At 44.5% G+C, this 22,656-nt stretch overlaps 2 protein-coding genes across 4 annotated transcripts in view; both read left to right on the top strand.

Moving 5' to 3' along the window:
• LOC135918530 (ipis-1-like) overlaps positions 1 to 4,533 on the top strand; it is a 187,602-nt gene extending 183,069 nt beyond the window's left edge. For 2 of the 3 annotated variants that reach the window (XM_065452144.1, XM_065452143.2), the window contains exon 6: positions 4,069 to 4,533. In XM_065452144.1, the coding sequence (XP_065308216.1) occupies positions 4,069 to 4,401 (333 nt within the window). In that variant the 3' untranslated portion in view covers positions 4,402 to 4,533. The remainder of the gene's footprint in view (positions 1 to 4,068) is intronic. The other variant, XM_065452145.2, reaches the window with a different exon arrangement.
• A 3,031-nt stretch (positions 4,534 to 7,564) lies between these two features.
• LOC135918526 (uncharacterized) lies at positions 7,565 to 22,231 on the top strand. Its single transcript, XM_065452139.1, has 5 exons — positions 7,565 to 7,727; positions 8,560 to 8,602; positions 9,434 to 9,539; positions 11,250 to 11,318; positions 19,040 to 22,231. The coding sequence occupies exons 1-5, from the start codon at positions 7,565 to 7,567 to the stop codon at positions 19,070 to 19,072; spliced, it is 414 nt and encodes a 137-aa protein (XP_065308211.1). The 3' UTR covers positions 19,073 to 22,231.
• Positions 22,232 to 22,656: the final 425 nt, after the last annotated feature.

Here is a 22,656-nt window from a genome sequence, read left to right as displayed (position 1 = left end):
AGTGGCTCACTGCCAGTCACGCCTATAGGCTTGCCACAAGCTTGAAAGTTCCGCATGCTTCGTGCCGTCCCAAACGCCAGTTCAGGACTTAAACACAGACGGAATCCTCTATTCCGCTGCGTTTGAAGGATACGCCAGGGTTTCAAAACGAAACTGAAAACATAGAATAAAGACACTCAAAAAATTGTGCTGCCGCTTTCTTGTCATCGTTTCTAGAGTCGTGTGACGTTAAACAGAGAATAAGAATTACTCTATGTATATTTTTTTTTACTTTCTATGTGTTGCAAATTTAGAAAGAAAGTTCATTATGTAATTTTTACAGTTTATTTCCCAGCGCTTACACCTCTAGACGAGACTAGTTTCTAACGGGCAAAGCAAGCATCTCATAGCCTCTAAGTGAAGAAGCAAAACAAGTACCGTGTTGGAGTCACCAGGAATGTACATTTCAAGGAATAAGCAATGAAAACTCTTCGTACGCGACAAAACGTGCTTCGGACGAAGGAGGCAACGTTGCTGCCTGCGGCACGGAGCTCTTTTTGTCGGGAGAGGTTAACTGTGGCCAGCGTTATGCAAAACTAGACTCATCGTTTGACACAACCGACAAAACACGAATTAGAGAAAAAGAGAAAGAATGGAAACGCTGACATTTACCAACGTTTGTTGTGGAAACAAAATGTGCTCGCATAGTAATTTCGTCAAAGCATTTTCGCCAAAAAAGAAAGAAAACCTTAATGCAAGACAGACACGAGTAAGTACGTTACGTTCGGAACGCTTCACATGTGCAACAGCGCTACGTACTAGCAAGCCAATCTAAGAAGATCTAATTTTTTCCTGTGATTCGAACCGACCGAATGCTTATGTTGCCGTCTTTTCGTCTATTTATCCTTGCTGCCTCGATATTTCCCTGTATGCGTTTCTAAGAATGTCGGCTTAGAATAGCACGACTGTTGAATTCTGACGCGCAGCCGCGGTCGATACAGCGGCTGAGATGCAGTGGCTTAGAAATTGTGCGCCCAGTAGAGTCGTTCGTTCAAAGTCAATGGTCGATGCAGTGGGCACACTCTAAACTTTATAATATCCATACGCTTAGAGGGCGTTTCTTTGGCCCCTGGTTAAGACATTCACGTTGAAGGGGTGAAATCGATTCATTATCGGGGAGAAATGAAAGTACATTTTCTATTTTACCTTTCGTGCCAAGTAAACAAGATAACAGCCGTGACAGTTGACAAGAACACGGCTTCCAATAAACTTCAATAACTATCACTATAAAAGTCTTGTGTGAGATATTTCGGCACGCTACATGTAAGAACAATTGCGCCGTTTGCAACTACGACTTCACATTACATGCCCAGCCTAACTGCTATGAGCTCAATCCAAATTAAACAGAAAGCCTAGCCACAAAAAAAAGCAATGAAAATTTTGAGAACGAGCCCTGCTTTTCGGCAGGCGTTGGTCGTTGCGGACAAGTACAAGTTATTCTTACATCATAACGTGCTGGGCACAGGCCAGTGAACACACTACTTGTTTGGATACAGAATTTCCCTTCGCTAAGCACAAGGCTGCAGGATCGAATCCAGGTCACGGCGGCTGCATTTGGATAGGAGCCAAATGCAAAAACTCCCGCGCACTTGTATTTAGGTTCACGTCAAAAAAAGAAGTAAAAACCAGGTTGTACAAATTTCCGGAGTGCCCCATTACGGCATGCCTCAGAATCAGATCGTAGTTTTGGCACGTAAAACCCCATAGTAAATTATTTTATATTCTCTTCCACACGCTGGTTTCAGTTGGAAGGACAGTGGTTCAATATTACGTTCTAAAGAAATGTCTGCATGAAAGACGACGACTTTAGATCACGTGCACAATGTACAAAATTACTTTGTCACAGAGAATAGGATAACGTAAGTATTTGATGCTCAACGAAAGAGTAGAGAAACGAATTGCATAGCCTTCATATGAGAATTTTACTATAGTTGTTTAAAGACTCAGGCGAAAAGTGTCATCGGTACTTTCCATTCATATATTTCCTTACAGGAACATCACTAGAGATCTATCATAGATAATCTTTGGAGACATTACAGGTAGCGAGCGCACTCATAGGATTGCGAACTATAGCTGCAGGAAATAAACTCAAGCACTGTTCTCCTTGGCGAAGTCAGTGACTCAAGTAAAGCGGTGAAGTGGAAAATTGCGGCAGAATTCAATAGCGGTTGATTTTGCCTTTCAAGCTCAGTAATGTTTTCGCTCTTAAACGGACATCTCAATTCATCATGTGCATTGGAATTAATATATTAGCAATAAGCAGAATAGAGCCACTTTCAGCTACTTGCAAAGGTCACGCGCGCATGATAAGCGCTGTTGCGATGCCGTTTCCCGAACCTCGACCGACGTCACTGTTGGGTAACGTGGCGTTGTTGGCGGGCTGCTGGCGTCTCATACACCATGGCGACCAGGCCAGGACGAGGCAATTTCTAGTCCGAAACTTGTACTGTTCATTCAAAGCTTCGTGGGGGATAGGAAGAGAACGAATGAATTGAACAAGTACATTGCGGGGCCTTTTAAATAGGCGCACTAAAATTGTAGGCGGGATATTGACCACGTCAAGGTCACGTGACATGCACTCATTCCCAGTTGGTGCTTCGCGGCTGCTTCTTTCCTCCTGAGCGACGCTGGTTCGCGGAAAGGTTCTCCCCTTGAGTCGGACAGTTCGCTGAAAGGGTTTTCACGCACACACACAAAGGGGCCTAAGAACACTGCGGGGCGCCCACCAGATCGGCAACCACTCGAGACAACCACAGCAAATTAGGAATCCATCCTGCGTTTCGATAAGGCATGGTCGTTGAGCATCCTTTTCACCCGGGGTGTTACACGCCAAGTGTAACAGCAGGAATTATTCGAGGCAACCATATCAAATTAGGAATCCACCCTCCGTTTTGATGAGGCATAGTCGTTGAGCATCTTTTTTGCCAAGGGTGTTACACGCCAACCGTAACACCGCCAATCTCACTGACAAAAAAAATTTATTTGTTAGTGCGCTTGCGTAGATGACGCATATAGACGTTACCTACTGGATCCCGTCTGTTGTAATTAGGTGTCCTTCCTCAATATTTATTGAAGGAACGGTGTAGTCTAAGCCTGCTTCCAATAGGCAAACACAAAGGCACTCGTGTTGTGTGTTCCTATCCTCGTCCGTGTTGTTTATGGGCTGTTGAACTACCTCATGACTTGCAGGCGCGTTTTGTGACACTATAAGTTTCACGCCTATGGTTTCGAACAGAAATTACTACAGGAAACTCTGGTGGTGCATCAGACGCGCACTGGAGGATGGGTGAGCACTAATTTGCCTATAGCTCGCGTATATTTCGCACAGAACGGCTTTGCGAGTTTGCCGTTTTCCGATAGAATATGACGTTATAAATTCGTAATGATTGCGCATGGGCACAGATAATAATTACTTTGCTGTGTTCAGAAAGCGCTGAGTACTCGGGTAATGAAAAACAGTAGCCTCCTTATATGAAGCCAGAATGACGTCTAAAGCTGCAAGCATTACCATTGAGCAAGTCCTTTTACTGACTGTCATACTCCTAGCACTTGAATTTTGAGCGCCCTATAGTTTTTTTGTGTGAAACGCTATAGTTTCACCTAATCGTTGCCCTTTGTCTTCGACAAGTGACTGACGTGGCCTGTGAGATTGTGTCCGCCAGTCCCATTACATCTTTCTTTCCGTTGCCCATCGACGTCGTCGACGTTTCGAGGCAAGCATTAGCGCCTTTCCCCTGCTGTGGATCCTTAGTGGCGTTGGGCCGGCCGTTCTGCCACCGGCGGTCTTGTTACGCGCTACTCAAAGACGGTGATGTTAACCTTAGCATTTAGAGGGATGTCATAAGCATTCACTGGTGATGTGATGACGACGACGTGCCTTGCTTGATGTTAGGTGGCTTCCATATTGACCAGTCCTTGCTACCCTTGTAAATACACAATGTAAATAGTTCCCCTGCTGTGCTTTCATGTAACGGCACGATGCTGCGTGGGGCAGCCTGTAACCGCCCACGTCTGCCTCTTCTCCGTCAGGTGACAGATATGATACCGTTACTCGGCGCTATCGGCGTCCGTCACGTGTTCACAGAGGACGCCGAGCTGTGGGGATCAACGACAGGCGAGAAGCGGGTGACGCTGATGCAGCATGCAGCCGCTTTCGAGACGGCCCAGACCGGAGGCCGGCCCCTGCAACGCACCAAACCTGCGGGTCTCCTGCGCGGACTGGTGCACGGCTTCCGCACCTTGGTGAAGGTCCCGCGCCAGCGCGCACAGTTCACCGTCGACCGCCCCTTCGCGTTCTTTGTAACGTGCGCCCGCCCGCACGCACTCATGCTGCTGGGTTCCGTGCGTCGCATCTCCTCATGACGTCACGAAGAATTGAACTGCCCTTTTGCTCGCAGCCTGATTGTCATGGACGCATCAATTCGCTCGTTTATGCTGAACGTAATTACGCATGGCGAACTTTCCAGGTAAACTAGAGGCTTCGCCTTGATGCTACTCAAACGTGATCCTTCATGTGTGACTCTACTATATTTCTCCACAGTTCAATGCCCGCAAAAAGTAAGCCCGCCATTGAAACCCGAGCTGCACTCTGACAGAGTGTTAAAACAACATTGCAGCCATTAAAAAAAGGGTGCAAGCCAACGCACATTACATGTGCTGCAGCGCAGCCACGACGACACCGACATGCAGAGCACGTTGGCCGATACACAGCACCTCTAACAACATGATCTGACTGGTATACAGCCCGATAGTAAATTCCACTGCATGCGAAAAAAAGCATAAGAACAATGATTTGATTACACCAAGTTTGTTGTATGCTGCATTCCGCTCCCATGTGCAGAAAAACTGCATTGGACAAAGCAGTAAACGCATAAATGATAGGTTGGCGCATTAAAATAACTAAGGGAAGGGCGTGGCGTCTGGCGGTTTCCATCTCCCATGCACTTCCCGAGATACAACTGAAATCCTACCTTAATTGAGTAGTTATACGCAGAAGCCAGAGCAAAGTGACGGGCTCGTTTCAGGAAGCTATATGCATAGCGCCATTTCATAACGCACGCGTGAACAAACACTCGACAATATTATCAGAGACCTCCAGTAGCTTCACACGCCATAAACAAAATAACTTGTAGCAATCAGCGTTGCCTCAAAGATCTCTGATTGAGATGTGTCTAAAGCGAACGTTTCTTCACGAAGCCTCCCGTACTATCCTTACCACTGCTGCAGCCTGGATGAGTCTTGTTGCTGTTGCCTTACCCAATACCTAACACGCAGAGCAGGCTAGGACCTTTACTGCCCTCATAGGTGCCCAAGCTGCTGGCTTTATTTTTTACAGAACTACGCAGCGACAAAACAAATGGCGCCTAAATATTTTATTACACCAAACACACGTCATCAAGAACACAATTCCTTTATTAAGGCAAACGTTCCTAGCATTCCTATATTTGCTTTTTTAACCATTAGGTCATAATCGCGCGAATGCTCATTTACTCTGTGGCGTACCAACTATCGTGTTGAGAGAGGGGTTAACACGTCTCCTTTCTTTCTCTCTCCGCAAACATACATATATGTATATATATATATATATATATATATATATATATATATATATATATATATATATATATATATATATATATATATATTGTCCCGAAACGACAATGTAAGATGTGCCTGGCGTCGGCGAGGCAGACAGTTGTACAAGATGGCGTACAATAAATTCCAGCCGGCGTCCTCAGCTTCTACTTCTTCTACCTCAGCGCCCGTCTCTTGCTGAGCGCGCGTTCCAGTCCCAACTTCTTTTTCAGCGCTGGCTCGTGACACCTAGCGCCATTATTCCCCCGCCAAAAGAAAGGCATCGACCCGATGCTTACTAAACTAGAAAGAGGAAGTGTGGAAGTCTTATGAGATCGGATTGGCGTCGCCTTAACGCGGGATATACGGTTTGAGGCGAATGACATGCACTATCTCTGAGTGATGCTGTCGACGCCGAGGCGACGCGGCACCGTCGGAATGACTTCATAGTTCACTGACGCGGCGTATCACTTTGTAGGGTCGAAAGTATCTACTAAGGAGCTTCTCAGACAACCCCTGGCGACGGACTGGAGTCCACGCCCAGACTTGGTCACCTGGTTGGTACTCGACTTGTTGATGTCGAAGGTTGTAACGTCGTGCGTCTGTACTCTGCTGCTTCGCGATGTGTATGCGCGCAAGTTGACGAGCTTCCTCTGCGTGTTGTGTAAGTTGCTCGGCGTCGGCAGTAAGTGATGCGTCGGTGTCATGCGGGAGCATAGCGTCTAGCGTGGTCTGGACCTCGCGCCCGTAGACAAGACGGAACGGTGTAAATCGTGTGGTTTCTTGAATGGCGGTGTTGTACGCGAATGTAACGTACGGCAGGACTTGATCCCATGTTTTATGCTGGACGTCCACATACATAGACAGCATGTCAGCTATGGTTTTGTTTAGCCGTTTCGTCAGTCCGTTGGTCTGCGGATGATAGGCAGTCGCCTTGCGATGTTGTGTGCAGCTCAGCTCGAATATGTCCTCTATCAGTTGGGCTGCAAAGGCAGTGCCTCTGTCGGTGATGACATGTGATGGGGCACCATGTCTGAGGACTATGTGATCGATAAAGAACTGGGCAACTTCGTAGGCCGTGGCACGCTGTACAGCTTTCGTCTCGGCGTAGCGTGTTAGATAGTCCGTGGCGACTATAATCCACTTGTTTCCGCTGGCTGACAAGGGAAAGGGGTCCCTGAAGATCCATGCCGATTTGATCAAACGGCGCGCTGGGTGACGCGATGGGTTGGAGTAACCCCCCGGGCTTCAATGACGGCGACTTCCTGCGTTGACACTCACGGCAGCTTTGCACGTAACGCTTCACCGTAGTAGAAAGTCTGGGCCAGTAGTACGTCTGGCGTACTCTTGCAAGAGTGCGTGAAAATCCCAAGTATCCAGACGTGGGCTCATCATGGCAGGCTACCAGAATGTCATCACGAAGGGCGGCAGGTACGACCAATAGATATTCTTTGTCGCTGGCACTCGAGTTTTTCTTGTAGAGGACACCATTTCGCAGGCAGAAGGTCGAAAGACTGCGAGAAATGTGTCGTGGGATTGTAGCATTCCTGCCTTCTACACTGTAAACACAAATGAGCCCATATGGGCGTTTTAACAGTTGATATGCCATTTTTCCCCTCTAGCCTAAAATGAGTACTCCCACGAGAAGAAGTAAAATAAGCTAGAACCATTATTATACCCCCGGCCCCATTTGAAGGGCCATTGCGGTTGTAAAATGGGGGTTTTCAAGGAATAACGGTGGCGTACGGGAAAGTGGGAGTGTTGAAATACACCCATATCTGAGACGAGCCAAATATAGAAAAGAATAACTCAGCCGTGACCAACAAGGCAGGCAGCCGCAGCGACAATTTCAGTAGGATTATTTCTGCAGTCACATTCGAAATATCCCGCGCAATGTGTGTCGGCGCTGTTTTTCTGTTCGGAGTAGCCGCGCCTTGGCGCTGCACACAGGATGCCGAAAGTCGGAACGGTCGGAACTACGCGCGGAGGAGCACAAGCCTTCGGAGCGCGCGCGCGTACGTTGAAAGCCGCAAAGGGGCAGCCATTGTCAGCGGCGGCGCATTCTTCTACCGTGGTTGTTGTTTCTCACAACATTGAACCCCCAAGACTCCACGGTAAGTGACTTCGAACGATTATTACACGTTCTATGAGTGTGCATATGTTCTAAGTGAAGAGACGCGCTGATATGACTTATTGAAGGTCTCAGTACAACATGGCGCGACAGTTGGCCGTCTAGAACCATCTTGCACGATCTCTGTGTTTCTTCGAGCTTTGTCGTAATCGAGGTGACTTGAGTGTTTAGGGTCAAGCGAGTGTGCTTAAACATTAGAATTTTACATGATGAGGGACTGTGCCGCGTCTTTAATAGGGTGTATGTGAACATTCGACATGCTCCCCGAAGCGCAAGCCACTACCATAATAGTTATGTGCAGTGCAAGGTGAGCTAAGCTTCGCTGCCTAACCGCCGCCTGAAAATGCGGCGGCTCGTTAAGGGTTTACTGCGGTGCGCGTGTGTGAGTGTTTGTACAGCGATCATTTGAGCGAGAACCGGCGGCGCTTCTTTGTGCGCGGTATCTGCTAGCTGGCGCGTACGCGGCGCCAGTCCCCTAGCTCGTGCGATTGTGTGCAGTAGGTCGCTCACTAAGCGCGCATTGTGCAGATTTGCCAGTACGCTCCGTGCTATCGTCTGTGTCTCTTCGCGCTTACGCCGCTGATTGTGCAGGGAGTGTGCGACTGCGGCGTGTAGCATGTAGAGCCTGCGCCCGTCGACTTTGATCTACGGGCGTGAAATGTCGGCGGCGCGTTTGTGGTATTAAAAGCGTGTGCTGAGCTTCCAACGGCACTACGGGTCAACGCCGCATGAACTGCCGGTCAGAGTATAAGAAACGCTTTATAGTTTATAGTTAGCGTACTGCTTGGCGGTAACAGTGTCCTTCTTTGATTCAGATTACTGGATACGCCGTCACTTGAACCTCGGCGGCCGGAGCAGGTGAGTACCAGTGGCGCCGGCGCCTCGGCGGCCAGAAAACGACGCCTGTGCCGTGACGAGATATATCAATTTACGCGATAGAATTGCCGGCGATGGCTCATACGGGCGCGTCGCTCCATGGCTGTGTTCTTTGCTGGAGGCCGCCACTACGCCTGCCGTGCACATACTACGCTACATCTATACAGTCGATGCTTGTGCAGTGTTGTTATTCAACAGCTGGCGCTCTGCACTGGATACCTGGACTTGTTTAATGTTTAATTACTTTGCTGCTGTGCGGTTGGGTATTGGGTACAGATATTGAGTTTTGAATTCTAGGTGCCAAATTCACACAAAAAAGTGGCGCTTTTCAACTCAGGATCATATCACACATCATAGCATCATCCTATATTGCACGAATATTAACAACAAAATTTCTACTGCTGGTGAAAAAAGAAAGGCAGACCGATCAACCTGTATCTGTGAGAAAAATGTGCTTGAAGTCTGCCATCGTCTATTATAAAAAGGTAATGCCTTGGTATTCAATGTCAGTAACACTCATAAGTTATGCATCCTTTTGTGTGAAATAATTTGTCTTAGAAGCCATTCATTGTAAGGGATCAGTAAACATCTCATAGCTTAAGTAGTGCATAAGTGTATGAGTTAGGCAAAGGTTTTAGTTTGTAAAGAGCAAAGCAATTAAGGTATAAAATTTTGGCAAGCTTAGTTTAACAATAAGCTGACCAATATACAAAACCTAATGTAGCAGCAGATGCTCTCCAAGATAAACTGGCGACCAGCTTTTTCGTGTTCTATGTGATCATTGTAATGTCAACTTTTTCTCTTTTATTTCAGGACTGTGGTTGCGGCCGTTTCGTTGCCAGCTGTGAGGATGAAGCAGCTTCATAACCGGAGATCAGTCGCCTCCCATCAGTTTCCCTTTTCAGCAATAGAGGTCTTGGTATGCTCTTACCTAGAGTTTACTTTTATTACCCTATATGTTTTAAGTGCAATGGCTAGTTTAGCGGCATCACTTAGAGTGATTGGTGTGACACTTGTTCCATGGGACGTATGCAGGTTATCCCACGTAACTTTAGAAAACTTAAAAAAATATGCATATGCCATTTAGCTGCACAGAACCTAGGTAATGTTGTTTCCTGTCTCTTGGAAATACTTAGATTTTCTGCATTTTGCCTAATTACCTAATTATTCTTAATCAAATAATCAACTCAGATATTATAATTAGATAAAAAGTCTCAATTATAAAATTGTAGTGCAACGTGAACATTTTCCAGTACAGCTTTCTGTGGCTCAATATGTGCTACATAACGTGTTTGTAGGAGCATGAAAAAAGCCTGAGAATCCCGCAGAGTGCCTTGAGTGTGTGTGTGACAGCACCTGTGTTGTGTTCTTCCTTCAGTCCTCGTCTTTTGTGCTGTACAAACATGTCGACCTCAAATGGCCAGTCCCGTGGCAGCTTTGCATGTATTTGAGTGTGTGCCCTGTATAGGCATGTGTGTTCCAGTAAGAAAAAAAATACTGAAGTAGCCTAACGTGATGTATTTCAGGACAAGTGTATGATGTAAATTACTATGTGAAAATAAAATAGGAAACCGAAACAAGACTTCACAGTAGAGATATGCAGGTGTGTGCATCAGCATAATGACGAAACCCTCGTGCAAGTTTAGAAAAATATTCATTAAGTTAGTTTCTGTCATTCTTCTCTGTCACATTATTATTGCAAAAATGTGCTCTCTAGTATTGCACCATTAAAAACACAGTTCAAATACATCTTTTGCTGGCACCTTCACATTCATAGCAACATCGAGAGGAATGGTTAAAAATTTGCTTTGCTTCTCTGACCTTCATTTTAGGCCCTTCTCATGTTTGCTGAGCTTCTTAATGTATCATAGACACCCTCCAGTGTTTACAGGCAGCTTGAGCACATTATGCCAGATTGTGGAGAAACTGCAGAGGTCGCAGTGTCTATAGCAGTGCCCGGTATATGCAAGTTTCTTGCATGATGCATTATGCTCAGTACCAATATTGTCAAGACAAAATGGCTAAAGTACATCCTTAAGAGTCTTAAGCGCATTTGGATGACTTTACAGCATGTAGCAAAACAAGAATGGGAACTGAGGTGCTTAATTTTTGTTCATTATTACCATATGGCACCAGCATGCTATGAAGACAAAAGAGGAAGAGAAATGAAGTGCACCAAAGGATAACTCTATCCTGATGGGAGCTGCATTCACATCTGCATGATGCATGCAATCTTTGAGTTATAGCAGCAGCTATCCACCTGTTCACTTTGTTGCACATTTGTATTGTTTATGTACTAAGTCTGGCCCTGCAAGTGTTAGGCAGTGCCACTTGTGGCGTTGGTGTGGCATGCAACACATCCTCCTAACCACAGGTGTCATGTATTATGTGAACCTAAGTTCAATTCATGTAATGCACAAAAGTTCCATTTGAAAGGATGTGCCATATTTGTCACCATTGCCATGAGTAGCACTGGCTGACAGTCACAGGGCGAGACGTTAACCTTGCTCAGCTATTATGCAAAACTATTTTACATACAAATGTAGTAATTAGTATACATGCCAAAAGCATCACAGAATAAAATTTTTGATCCGCATCTTACAACGATTGTTATTTTGCTTTACCTCAGGATGCCTTTCTACCGGTGTTGCATCCTGTGACTGACCACTCCAACGATCTCGGCAGAATCGTTACGCAGGTGTGTTCTTTTGCGATTCTCAGTACTGATATTTTGTAGTTTACGTTCGATGTAAATGCACAGATCGAATGAAAAACAGGTTAAAAGATGAACTCACAGGCACTGTGTCCAAACGTTTGTGAGGAAGGAAAATCTTTGTTACAAGTTGTAATTATAGCAACACAAGAGAGTGTGCACATCAAACCACTAGTACCTAGCAAGCCTTATACACAGCATTATACCGTAGAAGCCAAAACATCAGGCGAAAACCTGTACTAAACTAGGGACTGTATTAAAACGTTTTGGAGGCACGAAGTATTTCTTGGGTTACTCGGTCTAATTGCTTGAACTGAACTGACGTATCCTGCAAAACAGTTTGCATTCGCATTTGATACAATCTGCAGCAAGATCTGAACAAAGGGCTGCAATACTGTAAGGGCTTCCTATTGAAGTAGCAACCAGTCTTCCCAGTGTACTGCAGCCTCAGGAAAATGAAATGTGGTACACTGCACCACATGCACACACAACAAATTTTAATCCATAAGCATCGTTACACTGTGCTTGTGCAGGACTGGGCAACTGGCTGTTTGTTCGTGACCTAAACAACTATCTTTTTCAGTTAGTGTAACAGTCGATAAACATATGGATTTACATGAACATTTTGTCTGCCACACTTTTCATTGTCGTTTTTTTGCGCTCTTGCTTTGATAGCTGGGAGACATTTCAGGCTCGCTGAAGAGACAGGTAGCCCAGTAGCTGCCCTCACAAAGTTGTTATTTGATTTTTAAGAGCCAACTTGCTTTGGACAATGCTGAATAACACATCAAAAGGCCCGGGATTATTGACGAGGTTAGAATGACTTTGAAAGAAGTTTATGAGTGTTTTTTAACTCTGATCTGTCTGCTGAGACCAAATCATGTCAGCTTTTAATGAAGCAACGTTCAGGTTGGAAAACTGCAAGGCTATGTGGGTACTCAAACAACATCAATGCTTCAGCTAGCTGAAGTTGCTCCATGACATCAAGGCAGAAGCAAATGACATGGCAAAGGAAAGGTTGGTGGACAAAGGACTCTTGGTGGCAATTATGTAGGTTCAAGGGCTATTGCACTGAGTAAGAAAATGTGTTCCCGATACAGCGTGAACATAGTGTTAATGCTGAAGAACAAACTGGCACCATCTGCCTAGTCCTACACAAGCACGTGCACAGAAAGGGATGCCTGTTGGCCTTGAGGGCCACCACTAGAGAGATCAGCTGCTATCACTATGACATAGAATGTGACATCAGATGACTATAGTTCACACCTTTGCTGCAGCTTGCTGGCTGGGCAATTGAAGCCTTGATTGTAAGGTTGAAAAGTTTCAATCTCAAGGTGGCAATTTAGTTGCCAACTCTTGCAGCATGGTTCACTACTCAGTGATGCAATGCTGGACATATTCGACCAAGCCTGGTGCGAGTTCTCATGAGTGCCTATGTTCAAGCTGCCGCTAGATACTTAGTTGATAAAGTCACCGAAAACGAAATATGGTCATCGAAAGAGTCATGAAAACTATGCACGCAAGGTTTGTAGTGTGCTCACTTGGTATGACATTAGTCAAAACACCCTGTGTAGATGTTCCAAAAGGACTTCTTGGGCAAGTTGGTGCTTAGATTTCCTAGGTATACTTTGTGGCGCAAAATACATTTCTTGAAAAGGGATAGAAGAAAGGAACACAGTGAAGTGCCAAACTACCAACTATTTAATGACAGCCTGAACAAACGTATAGAAGAAAATACAACTTCCGCTCAAGCGCAGGGAGCCTAGGTGCAACAGAACAGCATGGTCGCGATAACATACTTTGGATGAAGCACATTTGAAGCACAGGGAAAATCAGACATCCACCCGTTCGTAGCAATTGCTACAAAGGAAACCCATACGGATTCCTCGAAAGAAAGGCCTCATAGTTGAAGAAAAATTCGTCCTGGTCCCGGACTCGAACTCGGGACCACCGCCTTTCCGGGGCAGCCGGTCTACCATCTGAGCTAACCACGATTTTCCCTTTATTCATTACGTCTCTCCACCTTGCGGGTTTCCGCAGAACTACTACGTCAAACTCTTGCCTTTGCTTTGTGTTGTTGACAAATTCGACTTCGCCCTGCCATCTGCTAGCCGCCTGGTTAGCTCAGATGGTAGAGCGGCTGCCCCGGAAAAACGGTGGTCCCGGGTTCGAGTCCCGGACCAGGACAGATTTTTCTTCAACTATGAGGCCTTTCTTTCGAGGAATCCGTATGGGTTTCCTTTGTAGCAATTGCTACGAACGGGTGGATGTCTGATTTTCCCTTTATTCATTACTTCTCTCCACCTTGCGGGTTTTCGCAGAACTACTACATAAAACTCTTGCCTTTGCTTTGTGTTGTCGACAAATTCGAATTCGCCCTGCCATCTGCTAGCCGCCTGGTTAGCTCAGATGGGAGCGGCTGCCCCGGAAAGGCGGTGGTCCCGGGTTTGAGTCCCGGACCAGGACGAATTTTTCTTCAACTATGAGGCTTTTCTTTCGAGGAATCTGTGTGAGTTTCCTTTGTAGCAATTGCTACGAACGGGTGGATGTCTGATTTTCCCTTTATTCATTACTTCTTTCCACCTTGCGGGTTTCCGCAGAACTACTACGTCAAACTCTTGCCTTTGCTTTGTGTTGTCGACAAATTCGACTTCGCCCTGCCATCTGCTAGCCGCCTGGTTAGCTCAGATGGTAGAGCGGCTGCCCCGGAAAGGCGGTGGTCCCGGGTTCGAGTCCCGGACCAGGACGAATTTTTCTTCAACTATGAGGCTTTTCTTTCGAGGAATCTGTATGAGTTTCCTTTGTAGCAATTGCTACGAACGGGTGGATGTCTGATTTTCCCTTTATTCATTACTTCTCTCCACCTTGCGGGTTTCCGCAGAACTACTACATGAAACTCTTGCCTTTGCTGTGTGTTGTCGACAAATTCGACTTCGCCCTGCCATCTGCTAGCCGCCTGGTTAGCTCAGATGGTAGAGCGGCTGCCCCGGAAAGGCGGTAGTCACGGGTTCGAGTCCCGGACCAGGACGAATTTTTCTTCAACTATTAGGCTTTTCTTTCGAGGAATCCGTATGAGTTTTCTTTGTAGCAATTGCTACGAATGGGTGGATGTCTGATTTTCCCTTTATTCAGGAATGAAGCAAATTCACTCTTTGCACTAGCCTATTGCAGAAACAAAATATGACAAACTGAGCTTTTAAGGGGGCCCTCAGAGGGGCCCAGTCCATGTGTGTCTTCATTTCTAGCGCAGCTGAGCACATCTGCAGCCTGCACACCCTGTTCTAGAGGTGATCTGCTGCGTGTGGAAAGACTAGATGTGCTGATATGGCGTGGTATTATGTGCACAGTCTTCCCACGTGTTTAGTACTGGGGGTTGCATAATCTGTAGTTTCAGAGATGCATTGAAATGAGAGACAGACAAAGCATTCACCTCCACTGCCAGCACTTTTCATGATAGTGTCGTCCCACTGCGTGTGACAGTATCAAAGAGGACAGAGTGGACGAAAAAGCAAGGCTGGGTTTGCTTCATACTACCTATGTGAAGGTATCGGTGACACACCGTAAAACCATATCTTTATTCGCTGACTCTCAAATTCAAAATTTGAAGTCGTACTAAATGGCTTTGTATTACTGAGAGTAAGGGTAAGCTGCAATGGCAGGATTGAAAAGACTAGGAAATCTCTTCAGTTAAAGTTATTTCATAGCATGTACTGTTCCAAACATGTAGAGATAGGGAAATTCATATCAGGCTATCATCATACCTCACAAGGAAGAGATTACACTAAACAGGTTTATTAATTTCCTTAGTGGTGATGCCTCACATTGTTTTTTCCTTGGACCAAAGGGACTGCAAGGTTTTTCTGCCTGCAAATGATTGCATAGTTTTCAAAGATAATTCCCTCCCTGCTTTGTTTGCTTGATTTGACTGTAAGTTACATTACACATAATGTATTTCCCCTGCAACGCCAGTACAGGCGAAGCAGGTACTAAATGAATAACCACAAAAGGATTTTGGGGCGAGCAAAAATGGCATTTGCAATAAAGATATGCACAGATGTCCCGTCAGTGTTGCTGTCAAACAAGAAATTGTGATATTGAGCGACTGAGCAAAATAACTAAATGTGTGCTTGCCGAACTATAGCTGGCATTTGCACCTTGATTGTGACTTAGCTACCAGAAGAAATTTGTTTTATCTTGTTCTTTTTCTGTTAAAATGTAGTTTTTTCTTTGTTTACTTTCCTTTGGGTTCTTGTAGCTATATCATGTGCACATGTGACCAATAATGCCGTCTGGAAGTTAGTCGTTGTTGGTATTTCTCACTGCCTGTCGTTGGTTCAGTGTGTACTAAAGTCAAAAGAGCACCGACCAGTATAAACCAGTGTGTTGAATTTGTTTTCTTGTGTTAGTGCGAATTATCTGACTGGTTATGTGTCCAAATAAGCAATTAGATTATGAAAACAAAGTTCATCAGAACATGTCATTCGTTTTACTTATAATTACCTTATTTCAACTGCAGAACCCACATGTTCAGGCATGTAGATTTAAGCAGAACAAGTCTTTTTGCGATTGTTAGTTCTGAACAGGTGAGAGCAGTGCTAAGGACTCAAAGTGAGTCCACATAGATAAATGGCATGGTGCACTGTGCACGGACCTGATAATTGATGTGTTTTTGCAACAGACAAGCAAATAAATATCTAGTAACACCTTGTCAAAGGCACGAAAGCACATAAAGAGGCAGGGGTTGGCCACATACAAATGTGCCTTGGTTGTAGGTTTGTTAACAAGCATGCCACTTTCCTGTAACTTCAGAATACAGGTGCTGCACTGACACATACATCTATTTTTTATTATGCGAAGCATACTAGCCGCACAACCATGCTCTTCCTTGCTGCGCCGCGCGTGGCCGCGTAGCTACCATATGACGTCATAACAGCTGCAAAAGCGGAGGCTCAACTCGTGCACTCGCTTGCGGCCGCGTAGCTACATAGCCGGGTCTCGGCTCGTGCGCTTGCCTGCATGAGTTGTTTCTTCGTCTAGCCAAACCAAATATAGCCAAGCAACAGCAGTTCACCAGGCTAAACAGTGGTTCAACAACTAAAATAAAGGCTAGTATGCTTCGCATCCTGGGCTTAACCTTAGCTAAGCCACAGCCATTTTTTTGTGGGATTTGGTTAGTTTCGGGGTTAATGGTTGCTGCTTTCGCTAACATGTTGCACTTGTGATATTCGGGACATCATCTGTACTATTTACAGTGTATGTACCCTAATGGTCACATAGTGGTGCTTAATCGTGAAGGCTCTCATTCAAATATTGCCTGGTCTACATATGCTTTTCTTCATGCCAAAAAAATAAGATATACTACGTTTGTGTCAGAAGGAAAGAAACTGAGTGGTGTCTATTATTGCACATAAATCTATGCTTAGTTGCGTTAACATTTTTGCATAATTTCAACAACTTATTTGGTGCATTTCTGTAACATTCACACTCTGGCTGATCCACTTAGGTGTAACGAATAATAAAGGCAGAAAAGTAAAGCATTGCAGTGGATTTAACCTACTGCTGTTGATTCTGTTACCTTTTCGCAGCTTTTCTTTTTGGAAAAGCATATGTACAAAAGCACGTTTTGAGCAAATAGGCTGCTGTTTGCGAGGCTTTGCAAGCATCACTATAACGTGACAAAAGCAGTGTGGCCATTTGTTTATACAAATTCTGGTGTATTGGCACCACAAAAAGTAAACGAAGAAAGATATGTACGCATGACACAAGCACCGGATCTCACTTCAAGCTTTAAAATAAGGCAACACAATATTTAATAACAGGTGGAGACATTATGTGATGGTATCAGTTAAAAGAAATTCTTTATGCAGTGCAACTAATGGATCACTGATACATTTATCATTCTTTTTAAATGTTGCAAACCACAATTACGTTGCATGTTGTCAGGTCATAATATCTCGCTACAACGCAAGTTTTGTGGAACACAGGACCGCGGTCACATTCTTTGCAGCATTTACCATTGTGTGAGGGAGGGTTGTTTCACACAGATGACTCATACTGCCTCAATCTCCCTGATTTCACATTAATAGAGCATCCCATCTGTCCAATGTAGGCACGGCCTTGTGATGGCAGCAGACTACGCAACGCTTGCGGCCTAGCTCACTAGATGCATATTGTGCTTCAAGCCACAACCAACCTCTTCCTTTTTTTTGGCTTCTGCCTTATGTTGCAGCACAAAACTCTCCTAACAAGGGCCTGAGAAAAAGGATTTGCGCAACTAAATCAGGCATGACTAGGGAATATAATGAATGAGATGATGAAGTAAAGAAGTGGTTGCAGTTGTTTGGTATGCATTTGGGATTTTCGTGAGTAATTGTGTAGCTGGTCCCTACGGGCAAACATTTTTTTTTGTATGAAACATGTGAAGAGAGATTTGCTGTGATGAGAAAAAAAGACTGAAGCCAGGAAAACAAACTAATTTGTTTGTTGCGTGCAGCACAATTTGCAAGCGTTGCACTGCGCAACGGAGGTTATGTACAGTCTGCCATTCCTATCCAGTCATGCTTGCATTGCATAGACACGCATTGTAATAATTTGAGATTGGGGCTAATGACGTTTGTGTGCAACAACTCTCATCCACACATTGTGATACACTACAAAATAGAGTGGTTCGTTCCAGTGTTCTTCGAAACTCGTTGCCAGAAATTATGAGCAAATGTACATAAGATAATTAAGCTTTGGCAGATTAGCGTGAAAAGGACAAATGCATCAGTAATTCTCAATTAAATTGCACGAAGAATTTGTTTTTGAATTAATAACGTCACTTCGTGTCACTACGTGTTGTATATGTCTGTTTTCTTATTAAAGCCAGAGTTGAGGTTAAGCACTTGTGTCCTGCATGTCTTTGTCTTCGTTTGCTTCTGTGGTGCCATTACACCAGAGTAAATCCATGACAGGAGCTGCCAGTCCATGCAGTTATACTACATTGGGCTTAGTACGGCTGGCAGCCTGAATGTGACGAGTGCAAAGTAGCAGTAGGAACTTCAGAAGGGTAGAATTTTGTGTCAGTTGGTGGCGCATATTATAGTATGGTGAAGCGCCATAGATGAAACAGTGTGAGGCGAGACAGATGGGAAAGTACTACAAAGAACTGTGAAAGTTAACTGGAAAGTTTTGCTGCAGCAGGACAATGCGTGCATTATCCTGGTGCAGCAAAATTTGCCAATGTTCGTAGTTGTCAGTAGCACTTCCCCATCTACATTACACTTCACCATACACTAATAGCAGTAACAACAGCAACCAACTGACCCAAGCAATAATCAGTGCCCACAGAATTGCCAAATTGTAGGAGAAATGTTTCAGTGTAACACGTATTGTTAACTGACAAGTAAATGGCACACATATCTGCAAACCGATGATCAAGTGCATTTTTCATGCACATACATTATTTCGTACAACTGCTTCCTGCTTTGGTTTTTTATGGCTTTTAGGAAGCATTCCAAAGTACTTAACTGTTTGTCTGTTCTAATATTAAATCTGTAGTCAACCAGCACTATGTGTCATTACTGTATACGCCCTTACTTCGTCAGTGTTCTTTGCGCTGTTCCTAACTAAATATGAATAACCAAATAACCATTTTTTAAGATTTTTAAGTTATGAAGAGATTACTCTTAATATGTAATTAATTAGAAAAATTTTCTCAATTTTAGGAAGGAGTTCGGCTGGCCCCAAGCCTGGTGTGAAATGAAGAAATGGCACTCCACATCAATTCATGTTTACTTGTCGTCATAACCAGTCTGTTAGCTTAATTTTGGTTCTTCTTATTGAATGCTCAAGAAAGGTACCAACTCTGTCATTCATTGAAAACGAATTTTTGCACTTGGGGACGCAGCCATGCACAAAGCCTTTGAGCTCATTAATATTTTTATTCTTAAAGAAACTGTAGCTCCTGCGTGGAGCAATGGGTTGAATAAGATGAGGGTAAATGAAAAGATGGCGACATTAATTGTCAACAGTTGTCCAACAAAAAAAGTCTCAAGCTGGAGCCAACATCATTGCAAGGGAACCAAATGGCTCCAGCCTGAGACACTCGTTGTTCAACCTGGCAAGTCTCCTTGTCAAAATATTTCCTCTAGCCTGAGACCTATATCCACCCTCGACCAACAATACACCCATACATTTGGCAACCCATGGCAAGGTAACAAATTCACATTCAAAGAAAGAGAATGTAGTGTGCACCCTGGAAGGTAGCATGAACAGTATTTTATTTACTTAATGAAATGCAGGTTTGCTATCCAACTACTTTATTTCGATCCCCATTTTATAACTGGACAGCATGGTTCCTCAGAGAGAATATTTATTCAAAGCTCACACAATTTTGCTCCTGTATGTCCGTTAAATCCGTCCTGGTTGCTACACTACCAGCCCTGTCTGCAATTGCATAGCAGTGTTTTGAGTATGCATCCCAATTCAAAAGAATAGTTAGGCATCTACCTCAGAATGTCTGCTACTGCGTTGCAGCTCAAATTCTATATCTAGGTGGTGACTGTGATGCCATGTGCTTTTTAAATAAGACCAATATGCTATCTGAAGCGCAATTAAATGCAATCTGAAATGACCTCAGCGCGGGGAATGACACGATTGGAAACCAATGTGATCAGGAGGATTTGATTTCTGAAAACAAGGCACTTAAACATGAGAAAGCAGTACTAATCTCGTCTAAAGATGCTGTTATTGGGTATGATAGGGGAGTTACTTGTTCGTGGCTGCATTTGCAGCATGTTACATTGCTGGCTTTATATATTGCACTGGGTACAGTGAAATGTCGCTGCTTGCACAATATTCAACTAAACATGGTAGCCATGCTAAAGTGTCCGTGCAGAACACAACTCATCCACTATTAAGGACTGCAGTGGAACCTTCATAAACGAAAATTGCTTTAGCGAAACTGCCGCTTAAACAGGACACCATCCTGATGGTCGGTTGGCTCTCTGCAATGTCTCGCACTAAGTAGAATGCCTGGTAAATGGAACCAATTTCCCCGGCCCCTTGAGGCTCCATTTAAAGAGTGCCTACTGTAAAACTATAGGGGGAATCCTGTTCAGAACTTTCGCAAATCTAGTCGTAAACAAAACTGCATTTCAGTGGGAGTGAAATGCAAAAGCACCTGTGTACTTAGGTTTAGGTGCATGTTAAAGAACCCCAGGTTGTCCAAATTAATCCGGGGTTACTCGCTACGGCACGTCTCATAATCAGCAGGTGGGTTCTGGTTTGTAAAATACGGTTTATATTTAATAGCCTGCTCGGAAATACAGCCCAATAACTACACTAAATTATGTAGCTTGTTTGTGTGTTGAGTCCCAATTTCTTAATTTAGTACTTTGACATTTATCATATTTGTGTGCTAGTCCATGCAAAATACCACTGATCAGCCTCATTATACAAGCCACTGTTAATTTAGAATGGCTTAGTCAAGCAACTTAAACTTACAGCACAAACACCTAAGACGGACCACAAAAGGAACATACGACACATCGAGGCTAACAACTTTATTTCTCCGTCGTCGATGCAATATAAACCCTAGACCACAGAACCGTGCAGGCACTCAGATTACATTACAGAGATCTGCCAAATTATCACATAAGCAAACGTAGGAAGTCAAATTCAGATGGGTGCAGGGACAAAGATATCTCACTGATGCAATTATCGCCTTGCCTTTTTATGTGGGAGGCCTCTATGGTAAGCCGCGCATGCTCATTCTTGCTTTTGCCTAGAATCGACGTTCCGTCAAGTTGTGCCTCACAATTGTTGCAAGAGTATATACGCACCAAGGTGCGCTGCTCTATCTACATTTTTGTTTACTTTTTGCGCATGTTCCCTGAGTAGCTCATTGACACAATGCCCTATCTAGCCAAGCTATATCTTACCACATGAGAGTGGAATGGTGTAAACCACGCCGACAGCGCGCGACACGTATGAAGCACTATGCCGAATTTGGCCTCCTCCTCTGCTCTCCGCAGGTGCGTGAGCATAGCTTTAAAAGCTTGTTCGGCGAAGAAAAAGCCAAAGGAACACTATGCCTGCAAGCAACTCCCTTGAGTTGATAGATGACCTTATGTATTTAAGGGACCACGCAGGAAACATGCGCAAAAAAGTAAACAAGAATGTAGTTAGAGGAGTGCACCTTGTTGCGCATGCAAACCCTTACAACAATTGTGAGACACGACTTGATAGGACGTCGATTCTTGGCAAAAGCAAGAATGAGCATGCACAGCTTGCCTTAGAGGCCTACCACATAAAAAGGCAAGGCGATAATTGCATCAGTGACATATCTTTGTCCCTGCACCCATCTGAATTTGACTTCCTACGTTTGCTTATGCGGTAATTTGGTAGATCTCTGTAATGTAGTCTGTGCGGTTGTGTGGCCTAGGGTTTATATATGCATCGATGACAAAGAAATAAAGAAGTTGTCAGTTAGCGCCAGTGTGTGCCGTATCTGCCTTTTGTGGTCCGTCTTAGGTGTTTGTGCTGTAAGTTTAAGTTCAGAATTATGTACCAACTAGGCCCAAATGGAGTTTTACTGTTAGTCAAGCAAGCTCAATATATAGTCTGTGCAAAAGTGTGGAGTGTCAGTGCAAAGTAGCAGTTCAAACACATGGCTATGTAGTTACAGTTCAGTATGAAACGAGATAAGATTTTTTAGCATTTCTTTCATTTGCTAATTTCATTGTGTTAGGACATGCAGAATACTAGTAACTGGCATGCATGCTTACTATGTACAGTATTCTTTTTTAAAATCAAGACAATTATTTTACTGGGGCAGAAATTTGCTTTCTTTTGGGCCCTAAAGTGAACATATATTTCTTACATTTGGTGTTTAATAAATTTTCTTTTGCTGTCAATGTGTGTCTCGTGCATTTTTCCTTTCAGCAAGTAGCAACTGCTCTCGAAGGCGTTTGCTGGCCTCGGAGGCACTTCCGGTAACTAGCATTTTCGATAGGACGATTGTATAAAAGCTTTGCAACGAGGGGCTCTGTGATCAGCGAAAGGAAAAAATGAAGACGGGCGGTGACGGGTTCATTCACCATTGGACCACGTGTGCGCGTGACTTGGTCGATTCAGCGGTGGCCGTGTGCCGTCGATTGGACCACGTGCGGCGAGCCCGCGGCGAAATGCTTCGTGGCGGTACGCCGCGCCTATGCAGCAGCAGACGGAATACCGGAGGCCACAGTGTCGGACGCCGGCGTTCGCTCCGAGCAGGTGCGACGCCTGCTCGGGTGGCAGCTCACGGACGAACGAGTTCCCTTGAGCCTTGATCGCCGGCGTT

The sequence above is a fragment of the Dermacentor albipictus genome, unplaced genomic scaffold (assembly GCF_038994185.2).
Source record: "Dermacentor albipictus isolate Rhodes 1998 colony unplaced genomic scaffold, USDA_Dalb.pri_finalv2 scaffold_15, whole genome shotgun sequence".
NCBI classification, from domain to species: domain Eukaryota; kingdom Metazoa; phylum Arthropoda; class Arachnida; order Ixodida; family Ixodidae; genus Dermacentor; species Dermacentor albipictus.
The sequence above is the reverse complement of the archived record's forward strand: the minus strand, read 5'-3'. Positions and strand labels throughout refer to the sequence as shown.